Source organism: Cygnus olor, chromosome 15, assembly GCF_009769625.2.
Source record: "Cygnus olor isolate bCygOlo1 chromosome 15, bCygOlo1.pri.v2, whole genome shotgun sequence".
NCBI lineage: Eukaryota > Metazoa > Chordata > Aves > Anseriformes > Anatidae > Cygnus > Cygnus olor.
In genome coordinates, this window is record NC_049183.1 from 3,021,915 (window position 1) to 3,048,788 (window position 26,874).

The window sequence follows — 26,874 nt, forward strand, 5'->3', positions numbered from 1 at the left end:
CAGTAGTGTTATGAGCCTTGAAGAAAGAAGTTCTCCTGATCAACTTTATAAAAGTTTCACAATAGAGAGCATCAAAGAAAAAGAAGAAAAAGCATTTTAAAGTAGATTTTTTTTTTTTATTTAACATGGCAATTCATATCCCTTTCTGAAAGAACTCTGACAAACTCAAACGCAGTAGCAGAAAGAACGTGGACATTTTTCAAAACTTTTCAATGCAAGTACCTATAGTCACATTGCAAGTAACCAGGAAGTGATGAACTGATTAGAAAAGTAGAAACTAATGAAAATAACATCTTTGCAGAAAACCAAATGTGTTAACAGTTTTTTAAACAAAGTTTACATTCTCTTTTGCTGAGTATATCCTTTAGAGAGCAATCACTAGCATTGCCTTGGGCTCCATCCTTTTCACCTTGATTGTGTGTCCTGAAGATAAAGAAAATTACTGTGTTCACATTCCAGTATTTCATAATTAACACAAGCTAGACTGTTCTCAACATACTGATATTATAATGATAAATTAGTAGACTTGTGCCAATAGCTAGGAAATTATACTCAAACTCTAATACTTTTTTCAGTCTAGATACTTCTGAAAATCAAATACTGATATAAAGTCGTTAGGACTAGAGATTACCACTCCTCTAACAATAACTGTACTGTTGGTGCTAATGGGTTAAAGATCGTTCGTCAAAAATCAACTTAAAACTGGTTACTGAGTTTTTATACTGAAGTGAATCGCCTTATTGTCACTTAAGTACAGACATAATGTTGGTGTACAAGTTTTATAGACCTGGATTAATTCCAGAGTAAACAGTGAGCACTCTGCTGAACGACTGTAAACATAGTCATTCATACTGAAATTCCCATGCATAATTTGCCAATGGGCTGTGTCTCAAGTATTTTATCCTTTTTTATGTAGCAAGATGCTAATATTCTCCATGCTGTAATACTGAGAAAGATTGGGAATTATAAAGAGGGACGAAAAATATTTCATTGCTTATGGTTAGATTTGCTCCTCTGTAATATTAAAGTGATATAATTCCACATTGCCACATTGATATGTTTTGAATTGGAATTAGCTAGTAGTGAAATCTAGTTTTCCAAAGTGGAATTCATCCAATATGCACGTACCCCAACACAGCATAGATATGTGTATATATTATAAAATCAGCTACCATACTTAGTATACTAGTATTTCCTTTTAAAAATCAGACGTGAGTCCATTGATTAGAAGAGTCACAAGATCTAAAGACATTAATTACTTTCACACTGTACTAGTCTGATTTTAGAGTCTTTCTAGCCATTTTAAAATCGTAGCACGATTTGTTTTTGAACTGAACCTTTTATCTTCCTTGCTTTTGTTTCATCTTGTGACCTTTACTTTGACACAAACAATATTATCAAATTATCAGGATAGTGGAGACCTTACATGTAGCTTTCAATTAGCAATACCTTGCTCATTCACTCATGGTATTGTTAAGACCACTATTAGGAGATACTTTTTTTTTTTTTTTTTTTGATGTGGTATTCAATGCATTCTAATACAGAAAGTATATCAAAAGATGTGGAAACGCCCTTTTGTTTCACTTCTTTTAGTGCCTTTGAAGACTGCTTCAGTGAATTCATAAAGTATTGCTGGGGTTTGAACTCCATTGGTCCAAACAACAGCAATTTCATTGGCTGCTCATGCCTATCAAGTACAAGAGCAAGGAATTTTGTGTTTTCTTTCTGCACGCCCCATAAAAGACAGGAAAGAACAGCTATTAAAAAAAAATCACAAAAAAACACTACCACCAACAAATAAAAACAAGTTAGCAGGTCAGTGCCACTACATGAAGAATGTAACTGACATTACAAAAACAAGAGAGGTTTAATTTGTCTAATATTAAAGTTGCATAAAAATCTTGCTTGTCTAGAAATGTTAGAACATCATATATAAGAAATTAGACAACAGGGAATTTCAACTGAAAACTAAAGGCAAATCCAAGTAACTTTATAGAGGAACTTACATCAGCAGCCCTGATAGAAATTTAAGATTAACCTTTTATATATTGAAATAAATCACTGGGTCATCATAGAATATGTCAAGATGGCAAAGTGGGAAATAAAGCTATTGTTACCAGGTCAGATGCATTCTGTAGAACTAGGGTGAGCAGGAACTTGGAAAATATGTAAATTAATATGCAACAATTCCAAGCTTTTATTTCCAGGTGGCAACCTTAATACAAAAAGGCGATAGCATAGGAGAAAACTAGTTCCATTTAGTTGAGTGTCATATGGGAAATGCAGGCTACAAAATGTGATTTCAGATTTGCAAACATGATGATCAAGTAATTGAGGTTTACCTATAACAGTATTTCTACCTATTATTAATAAAATAATTGGAATAAATTTATTGTGCAATTTCCCATCACTTTTATCTAACATATAGATCTAAATATAACAGTACTGGAACCATGCCTATGAAGAAGAAAAGCATGATGTCTTCTGTAGGGACCAGTTTGGGTATTCTAGGCCAAGGATAGCTGCAGACTACAATGTCGCACAGAAGCAATGGAAAATTTCAGCAACCTTGTCAATTAAAGGTCTGAATTTGGAACCTGGACTTTCTTAATGTCAAGCAGAATAATCCTCTGGGATCTAGAGAAGGTCAATTTTAGGAAAATTTGAACCAGTATCTTAAGTATGTTACATTACTTGTATAGTTACAGCTCATGGAAAATTAAAGGAGTTTCGATTTTTAAGAAAAGCCTAAAAGTAAATTCTATGTAACTTTGATATCAGGGATCATTATTTTAAGCAGTCCCAAATCTTGTCTTTTTTTTTTTTAATTATTTATTTATTTATCTTGCACTATAAGGAAGAAGAGTTAATTCAGCTTTTCTGGAATTTATCCCAGGTCCACAAAGCCTAAAATTATTCTTAGCCACTGGGAATTAATTGAATTTCAATAAACAGGCAGCTTTTAGTGCAGTTCTTAATGGACATATATTAATCAATTGAAAATGTTATTATCTTCAGTAACCTACAAAGGATTTGTTGTAGATGATTCTGATACAGTCTCTGTTTTTAGGTACTCAAATTTAGCTTAGTAGGTTTCTGTATGCCATACCTATATATCATTTACACAGATAGTTAATATACTGGGATAAATGCAGAAATGATGATGGGGGCACTTCTGGTTTTGTCTTGGCAGATGTGATATTTTGGGTATAAATAATAGATAAATAGGGTGATTATATTTAGCTGACAGTGCTGGCACTACTTAGTAGTGCAAATTTCGTAGTGCATTAGAACCTACTTCTGACATTTTTCAAAAAGTTACCAGCTGTATACAGCTGTTAATATTAAATAAATGCAGTAGAGAGGTGTCATGAATTTTTATCTGTTTATATGATATTTTTATAACTAAGTATTAAATAAGATGCTAACACTTGGAATTCAGTTTAAATGAGTGAAACCTACAGATCAAAAGAAAAAATGTTCCCCTTAAAGGACAGGTCATTGCTTTTTCCTAGGAAGCGATCAAAGCTTGCTTCATTGAAAAAGTGGTTAACCACTGCTGCAGCACGCTGATGCTTAGGTTTCTTTTCCATGTCATTTTTCTGTACCCCCTACAAAGACAGGGAAGGTAGACAGCTGAAGGACCTCCTAGAAAAAAGGACAATATGTGTGGCAGACTTCCCCGTGAGATTCCATCACATTTGGTTTAAACATTTCATATTCATATTGAGTCTCTTTTATGCTGGTTTTATGCTGATTATACCTAGAGGCCATTAAATGTTATCAGATATTTTATATTTGCAATTGTGAATGCAGTGCATGGTATGAAATTCTGTTTAAGGGGAATGTTTATCATGGAGTATGAACATATTAAAGTGAATGCACTTTAAGAAAACTCAGAGGTTGAGGGCAGCTTTTTTATTTTTTTATTTTTTCCAGAATTACTCTTTCAACTGTTGAAAGTAGCTTATGACTGAGGTATGACAAAATGAGGTAGATTTTAAAGTATCTGTCCTTGTTGTGTTTGTTTATTTTTTTATTATCATAAAAACACAAAACCTCATATAGTCTACCATATTTGTCTAGCAGTCCAAAATGTGATTTTAAGGAGTATAAAGCTTGAAATGACACAGAGTACTTGGAGATCTACTTCTGATGTTCCATTTGATTACACTCACCATAAATGATTAAGTTGATATCCTGAATATCTGAAGAGATAAAATAGATAGGAGTACTGTACAGAGTCTGATGGGAATAAATTGATGGGTATTACTGAGTCTCTACTGGAGAAAGATCTCTAACTGTCATGTATAAGGTTAAATTTCTTCTCTGGTAGGAGACAGAACAGAATATCTGGACTATATGTAAAAATAGAAAAAAAAAAAAAACTAAACTAACAGAATTTTAATCCTCAAAGCGCTTTAGGAGCTGTACTCCTGACAACATATATGATAGAGAAGTAAGTAACCAGTATATAAGGAGAAAAAAATAGAGATATGATCTAGGCAGTGCAGTGGATCATTGCCAAAAATGGTCTGAAAGTTCAGGAGTCATTCACTTGTTCCGTGGCTATTTGACCAGTACCAGCTCTACTTTGAAGAGAAGGAAAGAATATGCAGATACTCATACAATAATATTATTTTCAGGATGTTCTACAGCAGAAACGTAAAAGAAAAAAGGTCTTTGAGAATCTTGGATGCACCTTCCTAAACAAAATCTTCTACATTTTTTAATACATACATACAAGATGTTACAAGAGTAACATCTGTATTATAATAATGATGAAGGGAGGTGGAAACATGATTTCTTCCTTGAGGAAGTCAGATGTCTGTTTTTTAGAAAATCTGACACAACCTTATGAAAGCTTAACTTCTGCAGAAGTGATATACAGTAGTCAAAAAAGAGTAAATGGAACTCTTTTTTTTTTTTTTTTTACCTTGAAGTAAATTTGCATCATTAATTATCCCGATGTGTTACATGGAGATTCTTTGTTTGTTATGTGGGTAATGTGTACCATCAGACAAAGTCACTGTTTGGATGAGAATAGCTCGTATATTAACAAATCCTATTTAGGATTTCAGAACTGCTAAAGCAAATCCTAAGCAGATAAAAACCTATGGAAGTTGAAAATAACATTTTACAAGTATGTTTTAAAATGTTTATATATTTTTAAAGTCATATTCTTTACTTTAATTACTGAAAATACTTATGGGATTGAGTTTTCTGAAGTGCAAATGTTACTTCTGTGGTATAGTCAGATGTCTGGACCAAGACAGAATTTCAGTTAATGCCTGTCAATGAGAATTACTGGATCCTTCTTTTACTTGTGCTCCTGAAGATCTTTGTGGCCTTGGACAAATTGTGAAATCTCTCCATACTTCATTTCTCCATCTTTGAAATGGGTATAGTATCATTCATCTTCAAAGAATTGCAGATTCTCAGCAAAATTAACGCATGCATATTTGTGTTGAGTATTGTAGTGAGTATTTGGTCTGAGTATTGTAGTGAGTATTTGGTCTGAGTATTCAGCTCTAGCAACCCATATTGAGAAGATTTAAGGCATTTCTGCTTCTGACTTTGTGCACTACCTCTCTGCCAAAAATTACTGCCTTCGTAACAGAGTTCACAGAAGAGGCAGTATACAAACTGTTTAACAGTGCTGTTTATAGCCCTGGAGTATTAACTTAAGCTGCCATCACTTTCACATTGGTTGAGTAGTGGACGTAGCACCTGTTTTTCCAGATCTGCCTTGGAAGTAGAGGAATAGGTCAGACTGCTAGGAGCAGCATGTTCTGAAACCACACGGGTATAAAACTTGAGGATGCAATGTTCTGTGTGCTGCAGAGAACGCAAATGCACTTGAATGGCTCTAACAGAAATTACTTCATAGTGATAGCTGACTGCTAAATAATTTGATGAGTTCGAGTCTAATGAAAGTTGAGTAAAATTTTTGTTGTCCTGTTTTACTGTAAAGTGGTGTAAACAGCATACTGTTGCAGGTGTTAAAGATACTGATACTGTATATCTGCCTGTATACATTAGTCTAAATTAATTCTGGATAATTTAGCTCATCTTACCTTTCTTGAGTAAATTTTCTTAATTGAAAAATTTCACTAGTAAGAAGAAATATTTTTCTTCTCTTCCCACCCTTCCCCCCCCCCCCCCCCCCAGTTGGTTGTTATAATTTAGCAAGAAGAAATAATTTAAACACTTAATTAGACATTAACTACAAATTAGAGTCCTGTGAATTTTAGTATCTTTCATGTAAAAAGGTTTACAGAAAGTTTGGTGCTCCTTCAAATGGTTTGGCACTGTCTTTCTTTATTAAAACAAAATATAAGTCAAAGGAATTGAATTTTGCTTGGTTGGAACAGCTGTGAAATTCTTTAAATGCTTATGTATTTTTAATGTAAATTTAAAAATGTGTTTAACATCACAAATTTGGGAATCTCAGTAAATCAGCCAAATTTGTAGTGAGCAATTGAAACCAGTTTTTGTTTGTTTTTGTTTGTTTTTATGGTGAAATCTGGTAAGATTTCAAGGTTGGGGATGTAACTTTATTCAGCCCTTAATTTCTGAAAGACATTTTCTCACTAGGGGTGCTTTTAGAACTGGTAAGTCACCAAGACTTCTTACAAATCAGCAGCAAGATATTTATTTCTATTATATAACAGTCAGAATGAATGAAAATATACTTTACCACTAATATGCATATTAAAAGTGTGTTTTAACATGAATATTGTAATCAGAAATCTGCTTCTGCTATGGCTATTTTCAGATTGCATTTATCATCCTGGATTTGAAAAGGGAAGATTTTTGGTGTATATTCGGAATATGACAGTTAACTATGTCCACAGTTACCTATGCCTTTGGTCTATGTTACATATGGTCTATTCAATAACAAATTAAATTGCTGTGTATTTTATTTTAAAAAGATCAAATACAGATGATTTTAAAAACAAATGGAATGTATATATGTATCGACATGTAAAAGTGTTGATAAAAGAGAAAACTGGTCATTGAAGAGATTTTCTCATGATCTTCCTGTAAATGGTGACGTGTACTTGATGGGCATGCAGCAAACAGGAAAAACAAACATGCAAACCAGAAATCTTCAAAGTGGGAATCTAAAGTAGAAATGCTGTATTTGTATTCTTATAAGCTCCTCTAGAAAACCTTTGCAGATAGCTATAAGGGATTAAAAGATATCTTTTATATTGTATATTTATTAAATTACTAAAGCCATCAGAAAGCACTATCAGACATAACTATTTCAATAAAATACTCCAATAGTGGTATAACAGTGTTCTTTGTAGAATGACTAATATAGAAAGGATTTGGTGCAGGTATTTGCATTATCATTGCATTCAGTAGCTGTATCTCTGGTTATGTATGATGGTGGTGTGATCTAATGAAGAAACAGGTTCACATTTTTGTACAGTTTTTTAAATTTTGGAGAAGGAAAGGATTTTAAGTAAAGGCCTCATAAATATGAAGTTTTCCTACTTTCAAAGTTTAAAATTATAAGTTCAATAATTTGAAAAAGAAGGTGAACATTGTTAAGCACAATTTTGAAACTAGTGCTATTTTTACTTAGTCTCATGAATATTTTCTCTTTTATATGTGTCCCTGTATTTAGATTTGCAGGAATTAAAAGCACAAAAGAGTTCCTTCTTCTTACTTAGAAATTTAACAAACACAAGAAATGCAGCAGTGCTGTTACTGCCTACAAACCTGAGTCTTTGGATGATGTTGGGCTCTTTCACTCTGAGAATCTTTCCTTTTTCCTGCTTTTTCTATATGCACCATTCCTCTGATTCAAGGATTATTAACTTTAGGCATGTGATGTAACTGATATCTTCCCTGGGTGTAAGAGCTCACAGTTCTCAGATGGTAGCACTTCACATCGTATGTAAGGGTAGGCAGATAATATTATATCATTCCAATTTGTTGGATTTTATCTTTGAAAGTGAAAAGCTTTCAAAGCTTAATTCTGATTTTTTAAGTAAATACTAGACTGTTAAAACAAATGTTTTTCTGAAGTGCTTGATACAATTGTGAAAGATTCATTTCTGGGCCTTTACTTCTACCTTGTTCTTTTCTTCACAAAGTCCCTTCCCAAAAGAGTCTTTGAGCACTTACCAATAAATCTCAGTTTCTCTGGTGGCTGATGCCTCTCCAGGTTACCAACTTTATATTTGTTTGGAGTCTCTAGCTCCACCCTTAAATCTAATACGACCGTTCTCAAATATGCCTTCCCAGATGCAGAAACTCCAAACAAGCTGAATGGTTCATTGATGGAGCTACATCTGTCCCTCTATATGAATGGTGGGACTTCTCCATTTCAGTCAATTTCTCAGCTTGTTTTCTGAAGCTAACAGCAGCTGTCAACATCAGTGTTGATTTTCTAGTAGGAAAGATAGTCATCTCCTGAACAAAAGCAGTTTCAGATAATTAACTGATTTCACCATACTGTGATGTGTCAACAATAATCTGAGTTTTGTTCAGAGCAGTGGCCATGGTGTATTGTTCTTCTCTTTCATTTAACCACTGTTTCTTGCAATAAGAGCCTTAATAGTAACATGTATATATTAGTTGTGGCTTAATCTGTGAGAATGTTACCCTTTATAATATCTGATGATATTTGCAAGGAAACTTCATATACCACACAATAGGTAAAGTAGTTTATAGATCTTCTCTTTGCAACCCCACGTTATTACAACCTTTGAACTGGTTCATGTGAATTCAGCCAAAGTTAACGTATCTTTTTGTTAAGTTTAACTTTTCCAAGTGGGCCCAGTTTAGTCTCAGCCTCATAAATACATTGCAAAACTGTGTCGAAGTGGAAAGAAGAAAACAAGTTCTAGGATCCAGAAAAAATACTAGATGAACCCTAAGAACATACTGCTGAACAATATAAAGAACAAAAAGACCCTTCTCTATCCTGCCTTTTATCGTCATAGCATGAAAAAATACACATTTTGCAAATGCTTTGAAATAGTAAGAATTAGAATGTGACCAGCGTTAACTCAAAACCAAGTTTGAAACATATTTTGATTAAAATGGTTGATAGTGAGCCAGGTTGCCTGGAAGTCTTTTAAAAAGGAGATAATTTTTATGTACCTTCATAGAAAAAAATAGCTGACAGGACTAGCATGAGCAATATCAATTCACCATCATTGTAGCTTATGCTAGTTTCTTGTAGCCTATACATTCTGTCATAATCCAGAAAAAGAACTAACTTTTAAATACTTCATTTTTACTTATATTGCCCTTATATCCTACAGGATCTTTCTGGAAAAACAGTATATCGAACAGCATGAATTCTTAGCATATTAGTGCTTAACAGTCTATTCACAAGCAGTCCACATGGCAGCACATCATCCTGCAGTACCGATCCGTAGTCTCAGGGTAATGTGTTCTCTAGAAATTAAGCATTCCCTTTTCAAATTCTCATTCCAACTAAATGCCACAGTAGCTTATGGCACTTTCATACAAGAAGCATATTCGAAAACTGCTTATCTGACCTAGTGACCCTCTTGCAGGATTTATTTCTGCAAATAACAAGATAGCCTTGCACTAACTGTTTGCCTCACTGCTGTCATCACCATGATCCAGATTTTTGTTGACATTTTTATGCTGTTTTTGAAGTCAGTGTACTTCACAGAACAAATCTGTGGGTTCTACAGTTGAGAATCACCAGTAAATTATGTAGACATAGAATTTATAGTTGTTAAAGGAAAAAAAAAAGACACTTGAAAAATAGGGGAAAGGGAAAAATGAACGTTGCAGAGCAGGAATGAAGATTAAGATATAATGGAGTCATTGCAAGTTAGGCCAGTGGTTTTATAGTCTATTTTTAACTATTTTTTTATTTTGTTTGCCTTTTTATTTTTTTTTTTAATGTAATGGAAGTCATGGCTTGCTTTTTTCAGTGTTCAATTGGCTAGTCCTCCATAACAGTTTATCAGTTTTTGGTCAATAGTCAAACAATGTATAGAAGAAAAGATATCAATATATTGGTTTGTGAATAAAGATGTTCCTAGGACTAGCAATTAAGTGTCTAATGACAGAGTAAAAATAAATTTCACATTATATATTCCTGCTATGTATAGAAACAAATGAGGAAAAAAAAAATCAAAGTATGACATTCACTCTCTTATTAATAGATATGTTTTAGGAAGCTAGCAGTATTCGCTTCTGGACTGAAGGATACTACAATTCTAAATAGGAAATGGCCTCATTGAAAACATTTACAAGGAGGCTTTTTAATTGTCATGTTTTGGGCATAGGAAATATTTAGGCTTTATTTATGCTATTGTGTTGTTAATTTATGCTGTGAAGAAAGTAGGGCACTTGCAGATGATTCTGAAATCTAAATTAAACTTAAGCTGTCCACATCGTTGTGGCAGAGCAATGGCAGATCACAAAACTGAAGGAGGAATGAGGATTTCTCATCAGTCTTGCCTCCCTGTTGGCTTTATCAGTCAGGCCTTACTTGACTAGGAAGGCTGGCCTGTTCTTCAGTGGTGGAAGGTCTCAGTGGAACACACATCTGACAGTACTGGAGCCTCTGTTCTTGGATCTGAAACCAGTAAATTGCACATTGTAGTGCTGCTTTGAATGAACTTTTCTCCCGGGATATGCTATTTATAATTTGTTTGGGCATGCACTCACAAATAGTTTTGTGTGACCTAATAATAGCTGTTGTTGATAGCTTAAATGACTTCAGCTGTTCAATCTGTCTTACTATTAAGCAATAGTCTACTATTGGTGTTAACTCACTGTAGTAACTCTGCAGTCTCCAAAATCTGCTGTGGTAGCTATATTTTGCAGTCAAGGTAAAATGAACTAGCTGAGGAAAAGCTGCTAAAATACACACACACACAAACAAGTATCTGAAAACAAACAAACAAACAAAAAAAAGAAAAAACCATGGTTGAAATGGCTAGTTGGTTGAAAACCAACTATGGTTGAAAGGCTAGTAGTACAGAAACAATTGAAAGGCTAGTAGTACAGAAACAATAAATCCACTTATTTAATAGAATAAAGTAAAAAATCTTTATTATGATTTGCTAATTAGATTCCCAGAAGCCTTTACTATCCTAGTGACCCAGGTCAGTGTAGCTTTCTTGTCTCACTTATATATGCAGATAACTTGAGTTCCCCGAAGGAATCTGTAGGTGTCACTTAAAGTATTCCAAGGAATAGTCTATCCAGTGCAAGACACCATCTCTAAAGCATATTTATTAGTACACACTTAAAAGAAATGTTTCCAGTTTAAATTGCTAATAATTCTAGAAAACAACTGGGTAGTGTATGACCATCTTCTTTGGGCGTGTGACAAAGTTTGGGTTTTCGCCTGAAAACAGGGGAAGTTTGAAAAATTAGCTATTTTACTCATTCACCTTAAAGTCTAATTAAATTAATTCTGTAGTAAAAAGTTATTTCTCTCATGCTCCCCCACCTCTTCTCCTGCCAGATATGGTCCACTGCTTATTGCGCCAGCAAGCTGTGTTGCATTTCATAGTTGTATAGTTCTTTCCTCAGGAAAGGTCATTCCTTCAGGATGGTCATGTGGCAATCATCGTAACTGTTTATCTAGAAAAATGGCATTAAAAATGGCATTGCCTTTTTTTTTTTTTCCTGTTTTCAGTTCTGTCTTTCATAGTGATTAAGCAGAGGGAAACAAGGAGAGGAGACAGCTCCAGGTGACTGGCCAGCTGCCTGTGGATCAGCACCAGAAAGTGCTCCACGCATTGCAATTTGAAACCCATTAATATAATGGGTAAAGTCTATGAAGCATTTTAAAACCTCCCTTGCTTATTGTGCTGCATTTTCTAAGCCAGGTGACATCAAAAGAATTGGTTCTGGCTCAGACCAACTAATAAAAATGGATAAGACTTATTTTTATGCTGAATATCAGTAAAAGCATGTACAGGAGATTACTTTTAAGATTCTGGCTTTTACCCAGAGCACAACAGTCTATCTAATCCCCATCCACCAACAAAGAATTTGATAGGTTTGGAGACCCCAGACTTCTGTCTTCTTCTAAAAAGCATGAAGAAGAAACTTGGGCTTGCATGTAGTTCATGTGTCATATGAATATGACACTCCTTGTTCTTACTGTTGTGTACATGGTATCGTGTACACCTATGAAAAAGATTGTATAATTATGCACATCATTTAAATAGGGCATTCAAATTGATCAATATTTAAAGCTGATATAGGTAATAAAGCATTTATATGTTGTTGTTATAAAAGAAATAATGAAAAGAAAGGGAAAGTCTGGCTAATTCCTGACATCAGAGAGATAACGGGGTCTTTCAGAGCCCAATAAAAATCACACAAATTGCTTTTTTTTCTTTTCCCAAGCAGATTTAATTATCGTTAATTTTTCTAGTCAAGCACATGTTTATTTAAAACTGATTTTTTTGGTTCAGTAGTCCAGCCTGTACCAGCATTAGCCTCCAGATCTCAACAGCATCCTGTTTATTCTGATCTAGCTTGCCTGACTGACTCCCCAAAGATAAAATTCACTAAGTGAACTTGACAGATTCCAGGCTGTCTCCATATGGCAGGGACTGGCTGCAGCTTCTGAATCTGCCTGGGATTTAAAAGCTGCTCTCACCTTATTTATTAAGATGGCAGCAGTTACATGCAAGCCAAGTTCACAGGAGCTTGTTTTAATTCTTCTGGCCTTTGCTTGAGACCAATTCTTACAATTTTTTTAATGCTTTTTGTGTGTGTGTGTGTGTGTGTGTATGTGAATTAGAGCAGGGCTGGAAAGACCACCTTTCTTTTCCAAATGGTACTTACACCAGCAGGAGATTAGAGTTGAAAATGAATCTGCACTTCAGTAGTTGACAATTTTTTAAGAGATGTGTATACAGCTTAGGCTTAGCAGGTGCTAAATGGACCAGACCACAAGAGAATTCTGAAGAAAAAGAAACAAACAAACAAACAAAAAAGCCAGAACCTAGTGTGAATGTATTTGTTTTCATGACTGTCTTCACTTTTACCTTTGTGTACTAATGGAGTGCTGTTGTTTGTCTAGCTATTAACAAATTAGTTGTATTTCCCTATATTAAAAATACCAAACCTTTATTCTAGCAACGTGAGAATTTTGAGCTTTCCAAACTGAACTGCAAGGAGCATTTGTGAGAATTCAGACCAGCTGAGGATCTTCCTCTGCATGTTTAAATCTGAATGGAAAAAAAAAAAAAAAAAAGAAATTACTGAAAGAAAATATCACTGGAAATATATATAAACTTTGTAAAAAAAAAAAAAAAAAAAATTATTTGTGATTGAAAGATCACTATAAGATTAAAAAAATCTTTGTGTTATATCAATGCTCTTTTGTGTGTGTGTTTGTGTGTTCACAGGATTAAGCTCATTTGCACTGGTAGGTTTAATCAGATCATCCTTAAACTGACAATGTAATCACAATGAATTTAGAAAAAGTAAATAAAATATCATCAGTGGTAAGTGCTTTTTGTATAAAGGATAGACACTGAAAAAAGGTAGTTCAGCAAGAAAACAAACTTAACTTAGAGTTGTTGTGTTGGGACTGATGGAGTTATAGAAATATGGTTATATTTTTCTAAGAAACTGGAAATAGATTTCCTTGGCTGCTAACTGTTCCTGCCTGATGTTGTTTATTAGTAGCATGTACATGTGTGAAAAAGAGGTCAAGAATGAACAACAATTTTGCTTTTTAAAGTAAAATAGTGGAAGACAATAATCTCACATGATACTTTCTTTTTAAAAAATCACAATTTAAACTGACTTTTTGCAAGTTAAATTGTGTTGAAAAGCAACTGAATTGACTAAAATAAATGATTAAATGTCATAATCTCTCCCTATTGATTTTTCCCTGTCTTTGAGAAATAGTGATTTCTTTTTTCCACCAGTTATGGGTTTTATATTTGGGAGTTTAGTTTTTATAGGAGCACTGAGTCAAGCAACAGGGATTTCTGCTTAGCTATCTATGGTTCTTCCCCTTGCATCCTTTTTGTAGTATGGAGCGAGGCTTTTCTGTTGTTGGGAGCACGTAGTCATTGCCACAGTCTTATCTTTTCTGGAAGCAGAAGCTTTGGAGGAACTCCCATCCAGCACCTTGACATTTTCTATTTTATCTGAAGTTGCCTGAATTGGTGTGTGAAAACTTGGATTTCCCTCAGACATGTTACGTATTTAGCTCTTGAAGATCATCTATGTCTTCCTGAATGTTATTTGTAACGTTTCTTATCTTCAGTTAATTTGCTTTTAGCTGCAGATTTGTGGAATTAACTGATACATCTATTTGCTTACTGATAAAAACTCAATGTTATTTTCTGTGTTGTATGGTGCAGACCAGTGCCAAAAACTACCAGTAGTCCCAATAGCAATTAAGCAGGGAGCAACAGAACTCTGTCATTGCTGTATTTCACAAAATATATGTATGAGTCATGTAAGCACATGTAGAATAAATGCCAGCTGAGTTGTTGTTATAGTAGATGCTCTTAAGCAAATATTTTAAAGACAAAATTTCATCCTTCTAAATAAAAAGAGGCTGAAGTCCTGCTCGAGGATTTATAATAAGCAAATAGGTTAATTTTTTATCTCAGATCTAGCACAATTATCTTTCCTGACATCCTACTGTAAGTAGTATATGAAGGAAGTATTGCAGGTTAGCTGATGCAGCAGATATTGGGTATATTAGTCTATAAGGAGTATCTTTGAGGAAGGATACTTTAATGCTAGAAGTCAGCTAGGTTTGATTTTTTAATGGATACACTACAGTCATGTTGTTAAATCCATTATGAAATTCACAGATGTCTGCCTTTTAGAACAATTGTAGCAGCTAAATACAAACCTATTTTAGAACTAAAAGCCATCAAGGTAACTTTTTTTTTTTTTTAACATATCTTTTCTATGGCATTGTATCATTCATATTTTTTTCAGATACATCATTTAGTGCTTCATTTATATATCCCTTGTGTTTGTGAAATGAACATCTCTTTATTATTGATCTCCTGTTGTATGAACTAGACAGTGGTATTTGAAGACCTACCAATGCCACTGACAAAGGTAAAGTGAAGTCCACTGTTTGTCTGCACAATTAAATGGCTTATCTGCCAAACCTGAATGATAATCATCACAGAATGAAATAAAAGTAAATAGCAGCTCAAACTCACTGTGAAACATCTAGATCAGTTGAAGTGTAGCAGTCTATATTACAGCACAGCTGACAGATGGAAAGGTGTGAGTGTTCTTCATCTGCTTCAAGAAAAAGTCTTAGTTTAAGTTGCTGATAAAGAAGTTTGAAGTAACCTAGCACTTTTTTCCACAGAAGCTCATGAGGGAGTGTTTTGGCACTCAAAGATCATATGGTTATAGTAGTCTTAAGATGATGTTAGCATTGTGCAGCAGAGAGGAAAAGGTCTTAAAGCTCTTCAGCACCTCCAGGTTAATCTGGAATATGACATCTGACCACAACTTCAAGGTTGATTTTTTGTTGTTGTTGAAAGTTCCTTTTTTTTTTTTCTTTCTCTCTCTCTTCCCCCAGATGGCATTTTTTATGAACTAGCAATGATAAGAAATGGAATTGGTTGGTCACTTCTTCACACACTTGGCGATTTTGTTCCTCTGGTTTCAGCACTGATCTTCCCAATGTTATTGCAGAATGCAGCGTGACTGAGCTACAACATGCATATACGTAAAATTGTTGCAGAACTTTGTATGATCTTTCATATCTCATTCACCTGATTTTTCTGTTATGTGTTATTTTTAGAACATGCTAACTTTTAATAACAATCGGTTTATGCCCATTAATTTAAGATGAAATTGAAATTTTGCATCTTTTAAGTAATAATGACATACCAAATGCATATGAAAAAGATTGTAAGGAACTGGTTGATTGTAAGATTGGCAGGCTGGGTGAGGGGGATTACTTAGTGTGTGTTCCTTCCCACATAAGATATCATTACTGTGAAGGATCTCTTATATACGAGGTGAGATTCTTTTTGTTACACTAATACAATGCTCTTTTAAGCTGCCATCTGCTGGAGTCTTTGAGGGGTCATAGTGTGAGGGAAATAAAAGGAATACCACAACCTCCATTTTTAACTTAAAAAAAAAATTAAAAAAAAAAAAATTAAAATGATAGGGAGTAAATGGTAGTAGTTTTTCTAGATTTGGTTATGATAACAACAATTGATATGGTTTGATACATTTAAGAAAGATCTGAAGATGCTGATCATGGAACCGTCAGAGTGTTTGCTCTGAAGAAGATTAAGCCCAAGTTTTCTGTGCTTACTGTACTAGCATCTAATAGAACATATAGATGGTGTGGAGCAAAAGTGTCTGCATGAGAGCTATATCATCACTTTGCTGGATATCATTGTACTCATAGGTGCAGCAGAAAGTGCTTAGGAAATTGACTATTAACATAATTTGACATTCCTGTATTAGAATATTATGTATTGCAGAAGAAAGCAGTTCCTCATAAGATACACAAAGACAGATTGGACCAGACTTACAAAAACTGAGATTCTCCTTATGATTGGTGTAGATTACATCATGCAAAGGTAGGCCCAGTAGCCTCTTTGACCATTTTTCCAAATATGTTAACAATGTCTAATTTTCTACTCAAGTCTAAGAATCCCCCCTGGTCAGCTCAGTTTTAAAGAAAGAGGGTTGTTCAGTCGAGTATTTAGGAGTGTCTGTTGCTTGAAAAAAAACAAGATTTCCTGTTGGCTTCTGCAAAGTAAATTATTTTTTGCATGTTAGTCATCTCATATGAGGTTTAAAACAGGAATTTACTCTCTCCCAGTCTAGTAAGGAATTGTATGTACACGTTTTCAGTGAGCAGTGGCTTAAAGACAAGTGTTTTACATGAGAACCTGGCCCAGGTTATCTTCTGTTTTACATTTTGACTTCAGTTTTCTCTTCTGTAGAGATATTAACAAAACAGTTCACTCTATTTGGAATGCTAATGGCAGTCAAGTTACATCAAAAGAAGGTTCTATTATTAAATTGACAGAATGTCAGTGGCAGAAATCAGCTATAACTCGTTCTGCATGTCATTAGCTGGAACAATCACATGCAAATTCTTAACATTGATCAAAATTCCATTTCTTATTGATTTTTGCTGTGCTAGACAGAATAAGGAATTATTCTTGGTCTGGTACCCAACAGAAATTACACTGCTTGAAGACAGTTCTTACCTCATTAGTAGTTCATGCATTCATTTCTCCTTAGAAGTAATGTTTACCTAAGTCAGTGAAACCCGGGTGATGTCTTTTTAGATTTAAAAGAGATTTCCCACATATCTGGTTTGATTGTCATATCTTTCAGTGTGCTTGTCCAAATCCTACCCACATGCCACTATGCAAATAAGGCACTCCTACATAGTGAATGTTCTGCACAGAAATCATGAAACGCCTTAGCAGCCTTTTTTTTTTTCCTTTAAAAAATGGAGCCCTAAAAATTGTTCTAAAGAAAGTACATTTCTGCCCACCAACTGTGGATAATGCAGGGGCACCTTTAAAGTATATTATTATATAAGCTCATAGGAAGAAATGAAGCCAAAAAAAAAAAAAAAAAATCTTTTTCTGCAACTTTAGAGAGTTGTAAGCTACTTGAAAGATTCACCTATATAGAAAGTTGAGATGAAAAATGAACTAGTTCAATTCACGTAGGCTAGTGATTCTCTTTATATCAATAATAAATTGACACGAACTTAGCTAGCAGCCCTCTACACTGAAGAAAACTGCAATGATAAGACCAGGCTAAGAATCACTTGCACTTAATACTTTTTCTACAGTTATGTTTTTGGAGATGATGCTCTTTTCACAGCAGTAGTAAAACTGGTATGTTGACTGCTTTAATTTGTAGTTTAATAGACAGATTTAATTTGCTTTGCTGGATTAGAAAAATGAGTTGTGATATGTTGGCCAGTCCCAGATTTGAACAATGTAGCTCCTTCACACCTTCCTTACTGTCTGCACAGTCTGTCCTTTTTCTGTCTTCTGACAAAAACTTCTGTCAATTGATCCTATGTATTTGTGAATGTTTTTTCTGTCTTATCTCAAGAACAGCTTTATTTCAGAGGCAGCTATAGAAGCTCCTATATGCATGTTCATGATGAGAGAACTGTTTCTAGGGGAGTTCATAATTTCTGGAGGTTTAACTTGGCAGGAAAATCTGAAAATGTATGATGTGTATCATGACTTGTTTCTTTCTTTTTTAAAAAAGTGAATTAAAAAACAAACTAAATCAGTGCTATGAATAAAATCACATCTGCTATCTCAAATATTTTTAAACCTTCATTGTTCCTTTACAATGTAATCAAATGAAGTTATATTAGAAGCTGGGTTCTTTTGTATATAGATACATTGAGTAAAAATAAATTTATATTTCCATTTTAACATGACTAAAAATTGGAAAGACAGTTACCATATCACTTGAATCAGAGGTTCCATGCACTCCTCACTTTTGCTGATGACAGTGCAATTTTACTTCAAAGTTTCTGATGTTACTGATATAATTAGCTGGTTCCAGGGAAAGCCACAAAATCCTGAGTCAGGTCACTTGGCAGTCAAGTGGAGGAGAAAAATGCTTTTAAAGCTATATTGCATTTCTTTAAATTGAAAATGTCTTTGTATTTGCTTTAGTGTTTGTCGTTGTTGTTTTGTTTTCAATCCTGCTGTTGCACTCTGTGCTGGAATCTAAAATTTATATTTCTTTGACTGTTCAATGTTATTGTTTTTCATCACCTTCATAAATAGTAATGACTAACTTATGTATATCCAGAGAAGTAAAGCATAAAGCCCTTGACTGTGCCAAGTCTGGAGAAAAAAAAAGTAAAATTAGCGTATAAAATGTTAGAAGAGGAATTAAGTCTTTTAGCAGCTAATCATAAGCCAATAATCTTTTAAATTCTAACAACGGTTTGGTAGGTACAGGTAAATCTACCTTTACTTATGAAGACAATGTCAGGTGTATGGTTCAAAATAAAAGGTTTCAGATTAGTGAAAGCTATTTATCATGTTATTCTAAATTCACAGAACGGCAAATCTTTATTCCAAAGGAATAATTCATTTCTGTTAGGGGAATCCCAAAATTTTTAATGAAAAGTTTTTTTTCTCATTTCTAATTAGCTTCAGTACTTAGATTCAAGAATGCTAGCCTTCAACGTTGAGTTTTCTAATGATAATAAAGCACTTAAGGTGGTATTTAATTAGAGAAGTGATAGGAAAGACCTGGGCAGGGCTGAAGTGCTAATCCTTTTTGCATTCTTCAGTGTCCCCTTGTGATTGTGATTGATGAGTTGATTTCGTTTTACAACTTCATTTGCAGCATGTGGTAATACTCACAGGTAGAGGTGTTGTGTATTTCAAGACAACAGCTCACTGTAAATACAAAGAAATGTAGTAAATGGGGTAGAGGTAGAATGGAGAGTTCTTTTAGCTCCTAACCTACTAAATAATAGGTTTATGTTGCTGTTGTAAGTGCTAGTGCTTGTAATATCTTGATATACTTTTACCTTGAAAGTACTCATGCCCTCCATCCACTTTCCGACGTCTATTTGTAGACCAGTTATTGCGTTAGAATGATCATTATAGAATCCTAGAATAGATGAGGAAAGAAGTCATCCGGTGCAACCCCACTGCTCAAGCAGAGCCACCCAGAGCAGGTTGCCCCAGGACCATGTCCAGATGGCTTCTGAGCATCTCCCAGGAGGGAGACTCCACAGCCTCTGTGGGCAACCTGTGGGCTCCAACACCCAACAGCACAGAAGTGCCTCCTGGTGCTCAGAGGGTGCCTCCTGTGCTCCAGTTTGTGCCCACTGCCTCTGATCCTGGCACTGGGCACCACTGAGCCGCCTGGCTCCATCTTCTCTGTAGCCTCTCTTCAGGTATCTGTACACATTGGTGAAATCCTCCTGAAACTTCTCTAGGCTAAACAGTCCCAGCTGTCTCAGCTTTTCCTCATGTAAGAGATGATCCAGTCCCTTAAGCATCTGCTTGGCCTTTCTTTGGACTCTGTCCAATACATCCATGCCTCTCCTGTACTGGAGAGCCCACAAATGGACACAGGACTCACAGAAAGAAGCCCTTCTTGTTGTCTTTGATATTCCTGCTCAGATTCAATTCCATTTGGACTTTAGCTTTCTTAACTTCATCCCTGAATGCATGGACCACATCTCTGTATTCCTCTGACATTACCCATTCTTGCTGCTACCCTCTGTATGCTTCCTTTTTGAGTTGTTAATCCACACAGGCCTCCTGGCATTTTTGCCTGGCTTCCTGAGCACTGGGCTGGACAGCTCTTGAGCTTACAGGAGGTGATCCTTGAATATTAACCAGCTTTCTTGGGTCCCTCTTCCCTCCAGGGCTTCATCACATGGGATTCTTCCAACCAGATCTTTACAGAGATCAAGTCTGCTTTCCTGAAGTCCAGGGTTTTGAGTTTGCTTTTCACCATCCTCCTTTCCTCCCTAGGATCCTGAACTCCATCACCTTATGGTCACTGCAGCCAAAGCTGTCTTTGAACTTCACCTTTCCTCTTGGTGCTGGAAGTCATCAGCTTCCATCTTTCCCCTTCTCCAGAGGTTATGCTCACCTCAGCAAAGGTGGACACTGCCACCTTCTCTGCTGCTGGTGGCACCTGAAGCTCTCCAAGCTGTTGGATCTCAGAGAAGATTCCATCTCCCTTTCATCTCATGCTGTGCAGTCTGTTCACTTCTATCCATACATTCTCTGTTTGACAGCACTGCTCCTCCAACACAGGATACCTTCTGCCACGAGGTAGTATCATGCCAGGTAGTGGCTGTTAGGAGGAAAGTCCGGAGAGATTTCTTTGATTCTTAGAGGCAATTTAAATTAGCCAGGACTTTCTTAAATATAGATCATTTCCTTATTATTCTAACTCCTTATTACTGGTGTACTGACTGTATCTTGAAACTTCTATAATGTTTCTTGTTTGGAACCAAGAGGTTTGTAGCGGGGCCGTACAAAATTTCTTATGCTATCAGTCTGCTTGTGCAGTAGGATAAAAAATTGTCCTCAGAACTCTCTTTCCTGTAAGCATTTCTGACCTGCTCACATCTGATTAGATCTCCATTTCAGTGTGTAATATAAACATTTCCCACAGTAAACTTCTACTGAATTAGTGGAGTCATGTTAGCATAGTATATTTGCTCTGGCAACAGAGGAGGCCAACAGTGTCCTGGGCTGTATAAACAGGAGTATAGCCAGTAGATTGAGGAAGCGATTATCTCCTTTTACTTAGCACTTGCATCTAAGATATTTGGTTTAGTCTGGGGCCCTGCAATACAAGAAAGATGTTGATCAACTGAAGTAGGTTCAGCAGAGGGCCCCCAGGATGGTCACCTGCTAGAGCATATACTGTGTAACAAGACGATGAGAGAACTGCACTTGTTCACCCTGGAGAAGAAAAGTCTCCAGCATGACCTAATGACAACCTTTCAGTGCCTATGAGGGTGTTATCAAAAAGCTGGAGCCAGTCTATTCACAGATACACGTGGAGGGAAAAGATGCAACACATAAATTGGAAAAAGAGAGGTTTGAACTGGATATGAGGAAAAGCTGTCCTGTGAGAATGGTTCAGCACTGGAACAGGCTGCCTGGAGTGGCTGCTCAGACTCCATCCTTAGAGGTTTTCAAAAAATGTTGGTGTAGAAAACTGGCTGAATCCAGCCCAGAAGCGCTGGGTCTGATCTCATGGCTATCCCAGTTTTGAGGAGAAGGTTGGGTTAGAGGTCCCCGGAGGTCTCTTCCAACATGAATTTTCTGATTCTATGCCCCAGTAATTTCTATCCAAAATAATAGCATCATTACCAGTTTCTACCATTTTGAGTTCTGCTATTTGGGTTCATTTGGTGTTCAAGAATCTGCACGGTCTTGATGGTTGTTCACACCTACTAATCAAATCATGCTGATCATTTCATTGTTGGTCTTATTTTCTTCATACTGCTACACAGTTTGAGAATTACGTTTTTATTTAATTCATTTCCACAATAAAGAAAAGTTTGTTTTCACCAGGAATGTATGTTCACATCAAAGGACAATAGCTGGACTGGGACAGTTGTCCTGTAAGGCACTTGGAATACAGAAGAACATCTTAACTTCATAAAGGAAGCATAATTATATTTGTATGATATACATAGCATGAAGAGTGTAGTTGAGTATTTAACTTCCACAGATAACTTTATTTTTGTAGCTGATACATGTTGTCTAAAACAACTTCAAAGCTGCTTCTTACCATTTAAATTGGATAATTAAATGTTGTGCAGACATGCAAATTTTCAAAATGTCTATATGCGATACGGTGTCACACCTATTGCCTCTCTGTCACTTCAAGGAGAAAATTGGTCTAGCTGACGCTTTCTACTTAGTGTTTTTCTCATGTCTCTGTAGTGAATAGAATGCTCCGACAGCTTTTTTGTTTTTTAGATCTAAGTGTTGTTCAACCTAGGCAGAAGGGAAGACATATTTTAAAGCTATTTAAAATAACAAGCAGGCTTATGTGTGTACTTGTATAACCCAAAGGTTTGTCATCCCTTCTGTTGAGTTTGTAGGCACATTTCCACTTTCCAATCACTGCTAATCACTCAGGTCATGTGAAGATTTTTTTTGAAGTTGTTCTCGTGTGGGTGAATGTATGTGTTTAAGTTAGTGTTTTTCCGAGTTCATACATGTAGACTTTTTCATAGTCCACTTGTCTCAGCTCACATTTGAAAGTGAATTGGCAAAATGAACCACTTCTGATTACTAGTGGAGGGATATTCCTGAATTACTGTTCCTTGCCTTTCTCATTCTTTCAGAAGAATGTTATTAAATGGAAGGAGTACCCAGGCATTGCAGAAATGACCATGTTGCTTTGAGACACTGCCTAGCTGGAGTCCTTCTGCTGAGTCAGCAAAATGTATTGTGTGCCTAGGCTTCATCTGATTCAGTGGAGAAATGGATTGTATGTATTAAACCATATTGGGGGTCCAGAAAGAAAATACAGTAGATAGGAGAGATGATGGAAGGAGCTTCCAGATTTTCCCTGAGCTTGCAGTTGGTGACGTGTTGGGCATTGTCACTTCTGTGCTGATTATCTGTCTGCAAGGTGCAGTATAGTCATTAAAAAACAGTACATAACCCAACATTTAATCTAACATAGTAAGTATCTCAGTAACTAGGTCAGACTCACTGCACTGTAACTATGCTTCTGCTTCAGTGTCCTTGCTCAATTCAGTATCTTAGAGTTACAAAGCCGCAACAATTTCTGTAAAGCAAAAGCACTGATATGTGAAACGAAAAAATAAATTCAGCAGAGTATCTTCATGGAACGTGGTTATTGCTTAAAAATGAAATGCAGCCTTGTGCAAAGAGTCTGAAAAAAATTCCCTATTATTTCCAGATACTTTCAATGCTTTGTCATATAGAGCAACATATAAAGTTTGCATTATATTTGAATGTAAAAAGTTTGGATTCTACTGAACTTCTAATCCTAGTGAACTGTTGTTCAGGGGAAAGGACTTCCTTGTTAGAAACCAAGCCCCGTCTGTATTTATCTAATGAATTTCTTGAAAATACCTACCATTCCTCTTCTGCTTCCACAATCTCTGAGAAAACATTGCAGTTTCTATAGAGAGGCAGTTCAATTTGTCAGAGATGATCCTGTGCAGTAAGATTTACTGGGAAACAGAAATTTCATGCATTGAAAGAGATAAGTTTGATATAATTATGAATATTGGTATCTCTTCTACCACTGCTTGTCAGAAGTTTGTTTTAATGACAGTTAACTGTGTATCGAGTGAACTGGAAGTAAAAAAAAAATGGCAATATGCATACTTATGTAAATTTAAGCACCTATGAATAACCTCACACAGTTCAGATTATTTTTATATTTATGGGAGTGTGCTTCCCCCCCCAGGCAGAACAGTTAACTCTTCCATCACAAAAGTATATATAAACGTTAGCTTTCTAGAATTCATTTTATAATCCTTATTAGCAAACTACATTTTTGGGGGGATCAAATCACTATGCTCTGTAATTTCCAATTGAATTTCATTCTTATTAGGATACCACAAACATACATATATATATATATATATATATTATATCTATATATATACATGCATGTGTGTGACATATATGTTAACTAGCAAAGAGAAAGCGACAAAATCTTAAAATACCTGAAGATAAATGAGATGAATTTCACCTTCTGGGGAATGATGAAGACAACAATCCTTCTCTTCCTTTAAAATCAGGCTGAGAAGGTGTGTATTGTCTGGAGACAATGTTCTTTGAGAACCTTCCATTGCTTTTCCAAAAACAGTAAGCAATTTTTAGTTCTCTCTGGGGTTAAATAGTAATCATCTCTAATCTAATAGTAATCTCTCTAATGGGTTAAATAGTAATCATTTTTCATTTTTGCTTAGATAAGCCATTAAAAATATGTAGGAAAAATGGTAAAACCCTATTACATTTCTGTATGGCATTTCTCAAAAAAACTTGTCTTTCATGAAGCAGAGTCCTTCACATACCTGATTCTAATATGACAAAAATCAGTAGTCATTAGTGAGCTCATAAATTATTGTTCCTTTTTAGATGTGTTCTTAACCAGTAGAAGGCAGATGGTGTTGCTTTACTCTCAGGAAAATTAGCATCACTCTCATTATACCTATTTCTGCTTCAAGGAAAATGTCTTTTACATAGGCAGGCTTCAGAAGAACATAAGTAACTGACAGTACACATTATACTGGGACTATGAGTTCAGACATACTAGGTGTGCATTAAAAAGACAATGGAATAGATTAGTCTGAGGGTATAATACATATCGAAATTGTTCTATACAGATATCAGAATATTAAATAGAAAGAAAAGGTTTCATAAAGCCTCATATAATCCCTCTTGGCATGAGTATGTGAGTAGGTATTCAGGTTTTTTCCTTTAAGTATGCTGATATGATTAAATTTAACTTGACACAAGTGATGTACTATACCATGTGATTGTAATATTTAAAAGAAAAAGCACTTTTCTGATTGAATACCTACCAGCTATCAATTTCTGTGTAGCAATATCTAATCTGAATTTCTTTTGCAGCTAGAAGCTGCCTGAATACTAACACATTTGCTGTATTCATCTCGCTAGTTGCATGCTCAGCAAATGCTGAACTGTTTCAATATTTTTTGATATCTTATTTAATCTAGTGTTCTGGCATTCTAGTATAAAAGATACTTCATTTCACGTGGATTAAAAGCAATTTTAAGGCTATATCTCTTCTCTCCCTAAATAGCCTATGCAGACGTTTATATTTGCTAACCCTACGGTTTGGCTGCTGTTGCTGTTAAGCATGCTGCTGCACTGTGTAATAAAAAATACTTTTGGCTGCTGTTGCTGTAAATTAGCTGTGTGCTTTTGGTAAATACGCCAAAAGTTTTCTAAGTGCAGTTTCTGTTTTGGAAAAACCTTTCCTTGCACCACCCTTCCCTTTCTCACACACAGAGGCACAGAAACAAACTTTAAACTAAGAAAGCTCATTTGTGTCCATTCCCACAATCTGCATTATTTTAAAGTTAAAAAAAAAATTAAAAGTTAAAATTATTCAAAGAAATTGTTTTTAGGCGTTTCAGGGTTAAACAAATGTGGCATACGGCATAGGCCTGTTTTGTAGGAAGTTTTACTGTCCTTTGTACATATTCAGCCTTGCGAAGAAGGGCTAGTCTGAGAAAATATATCTCTAGAGAAGATGTCCGGGGAGAACCAATACAGTTCTGCAGATCTGAGAGTGGTTTTAGTCCCTGTCCTAGAAATGAAAATATGTAGACAAATTGGCCTTTCTTTCTACACCAACAGAAGCTGTTTAGAGATTTAACAAAGTAGAACTTACTAATTTATATAATTAGGGAAAGTCTTTCCAATGCTGTAGGAATCTTTAAATGATTTCATTTGCTTTCGTCATAACTTCAGATTCATTGTAGCTCTCTATTAATAGATTATTGATTTATTTTCAGCCAGTTGTGACATTCACTATAAAAATCAGTTTTGCATTGCATAGGCAAATTTAATTGCCATTGTCATCTCATCATTGAGAAAAACTTTACCTTTCTTCAGTACTATGGTTTAATTTGCTAACAGCAAACACAAAGTAAACAGTTACCTGTTAATGTTATAACATCTTAACATCAGCATTAGCTGAAGTACACAAATGATTTCAGTGATAAACAAGCATAGCGAAGTATAGCTGAGGCAGGAAGCCAATCTCTGTACTCCTTGTGTCTAATGATATTTTGATAGTCATTTTAATTTTAGGCATAAATAACAGTGAAGATGATGTTCCATCATTACATTTCAGTGCCAAAAAATGAATGCTGCCTTAACTGGTATTAAACAAGATAGCATTGCTCTGTTAGTTGGTCCTTGCAGCTCAGGTAATCTGTTTTCCATCATAAATACCACACAGATGGAAATGTTATAATTAAACATAAATGGGAAATGGGCATTGTCTGAAAGCAATCGTAACAGTTAATTCCTAGATTCTTTATATATACAAATTTTATTTGAATAAAGGAAAGAGCAGAATGGTGAATTTCTTATCTATAAAACTATATTCAGCTCTGTTAAATAAAATTCTTCATTTAAATCAAACATATGAAAGAGAAAAACACAATTCTTTTTTTCTTGCAACTAGTAGATATGATTTGTGGATAATTTGAATTCATAAATATTCTGCCAAATTTGTTCAAAACATTGGGTTTGGACATGCAAACACAAAAATTCCACCAGCTGAAAAATTACAGGTACTTTGCAGAATATGTGCAATTCCCAGATACATTTGCATGTTATTGCCCAGGATACCCATGAACAACAT

The 26,874-nt window shown here is 35.2% G+C and overlaps 1 protein-coding gene across 34 annotated transcripts in view; it reads left to right on the forward strand.

Annotated features, from left to right (window-relative positions):
• Window positions 1-26,874, forward strand: part of RBFOX1 (RNA binding fox-1 homolog 1) — an 861,472-nt gene that overhangs the window by 675,262 nt on the left and 159,336 nt on the right. Inside the window, exon 1 of one of the 34 annotated variants that reach the window (XM_040574370.1) lies at window positions 15,449-15,487. The exons of the other annotated variants lie outside the window; for them this stretch is intronic. Within the exon in view, the coding sequence (XP_040430304.1) occupies window positions 15,464-15,487 (24 nt within the window). The 5' untranslated portion in view covers window positions 15,449-15,463. Of the gene's footprint in view, window positions 1-15,448; window positions 15,488-26,874 lie in introns of those variants that run through there. 34 annotated transcript variants of the gene reach the window in all.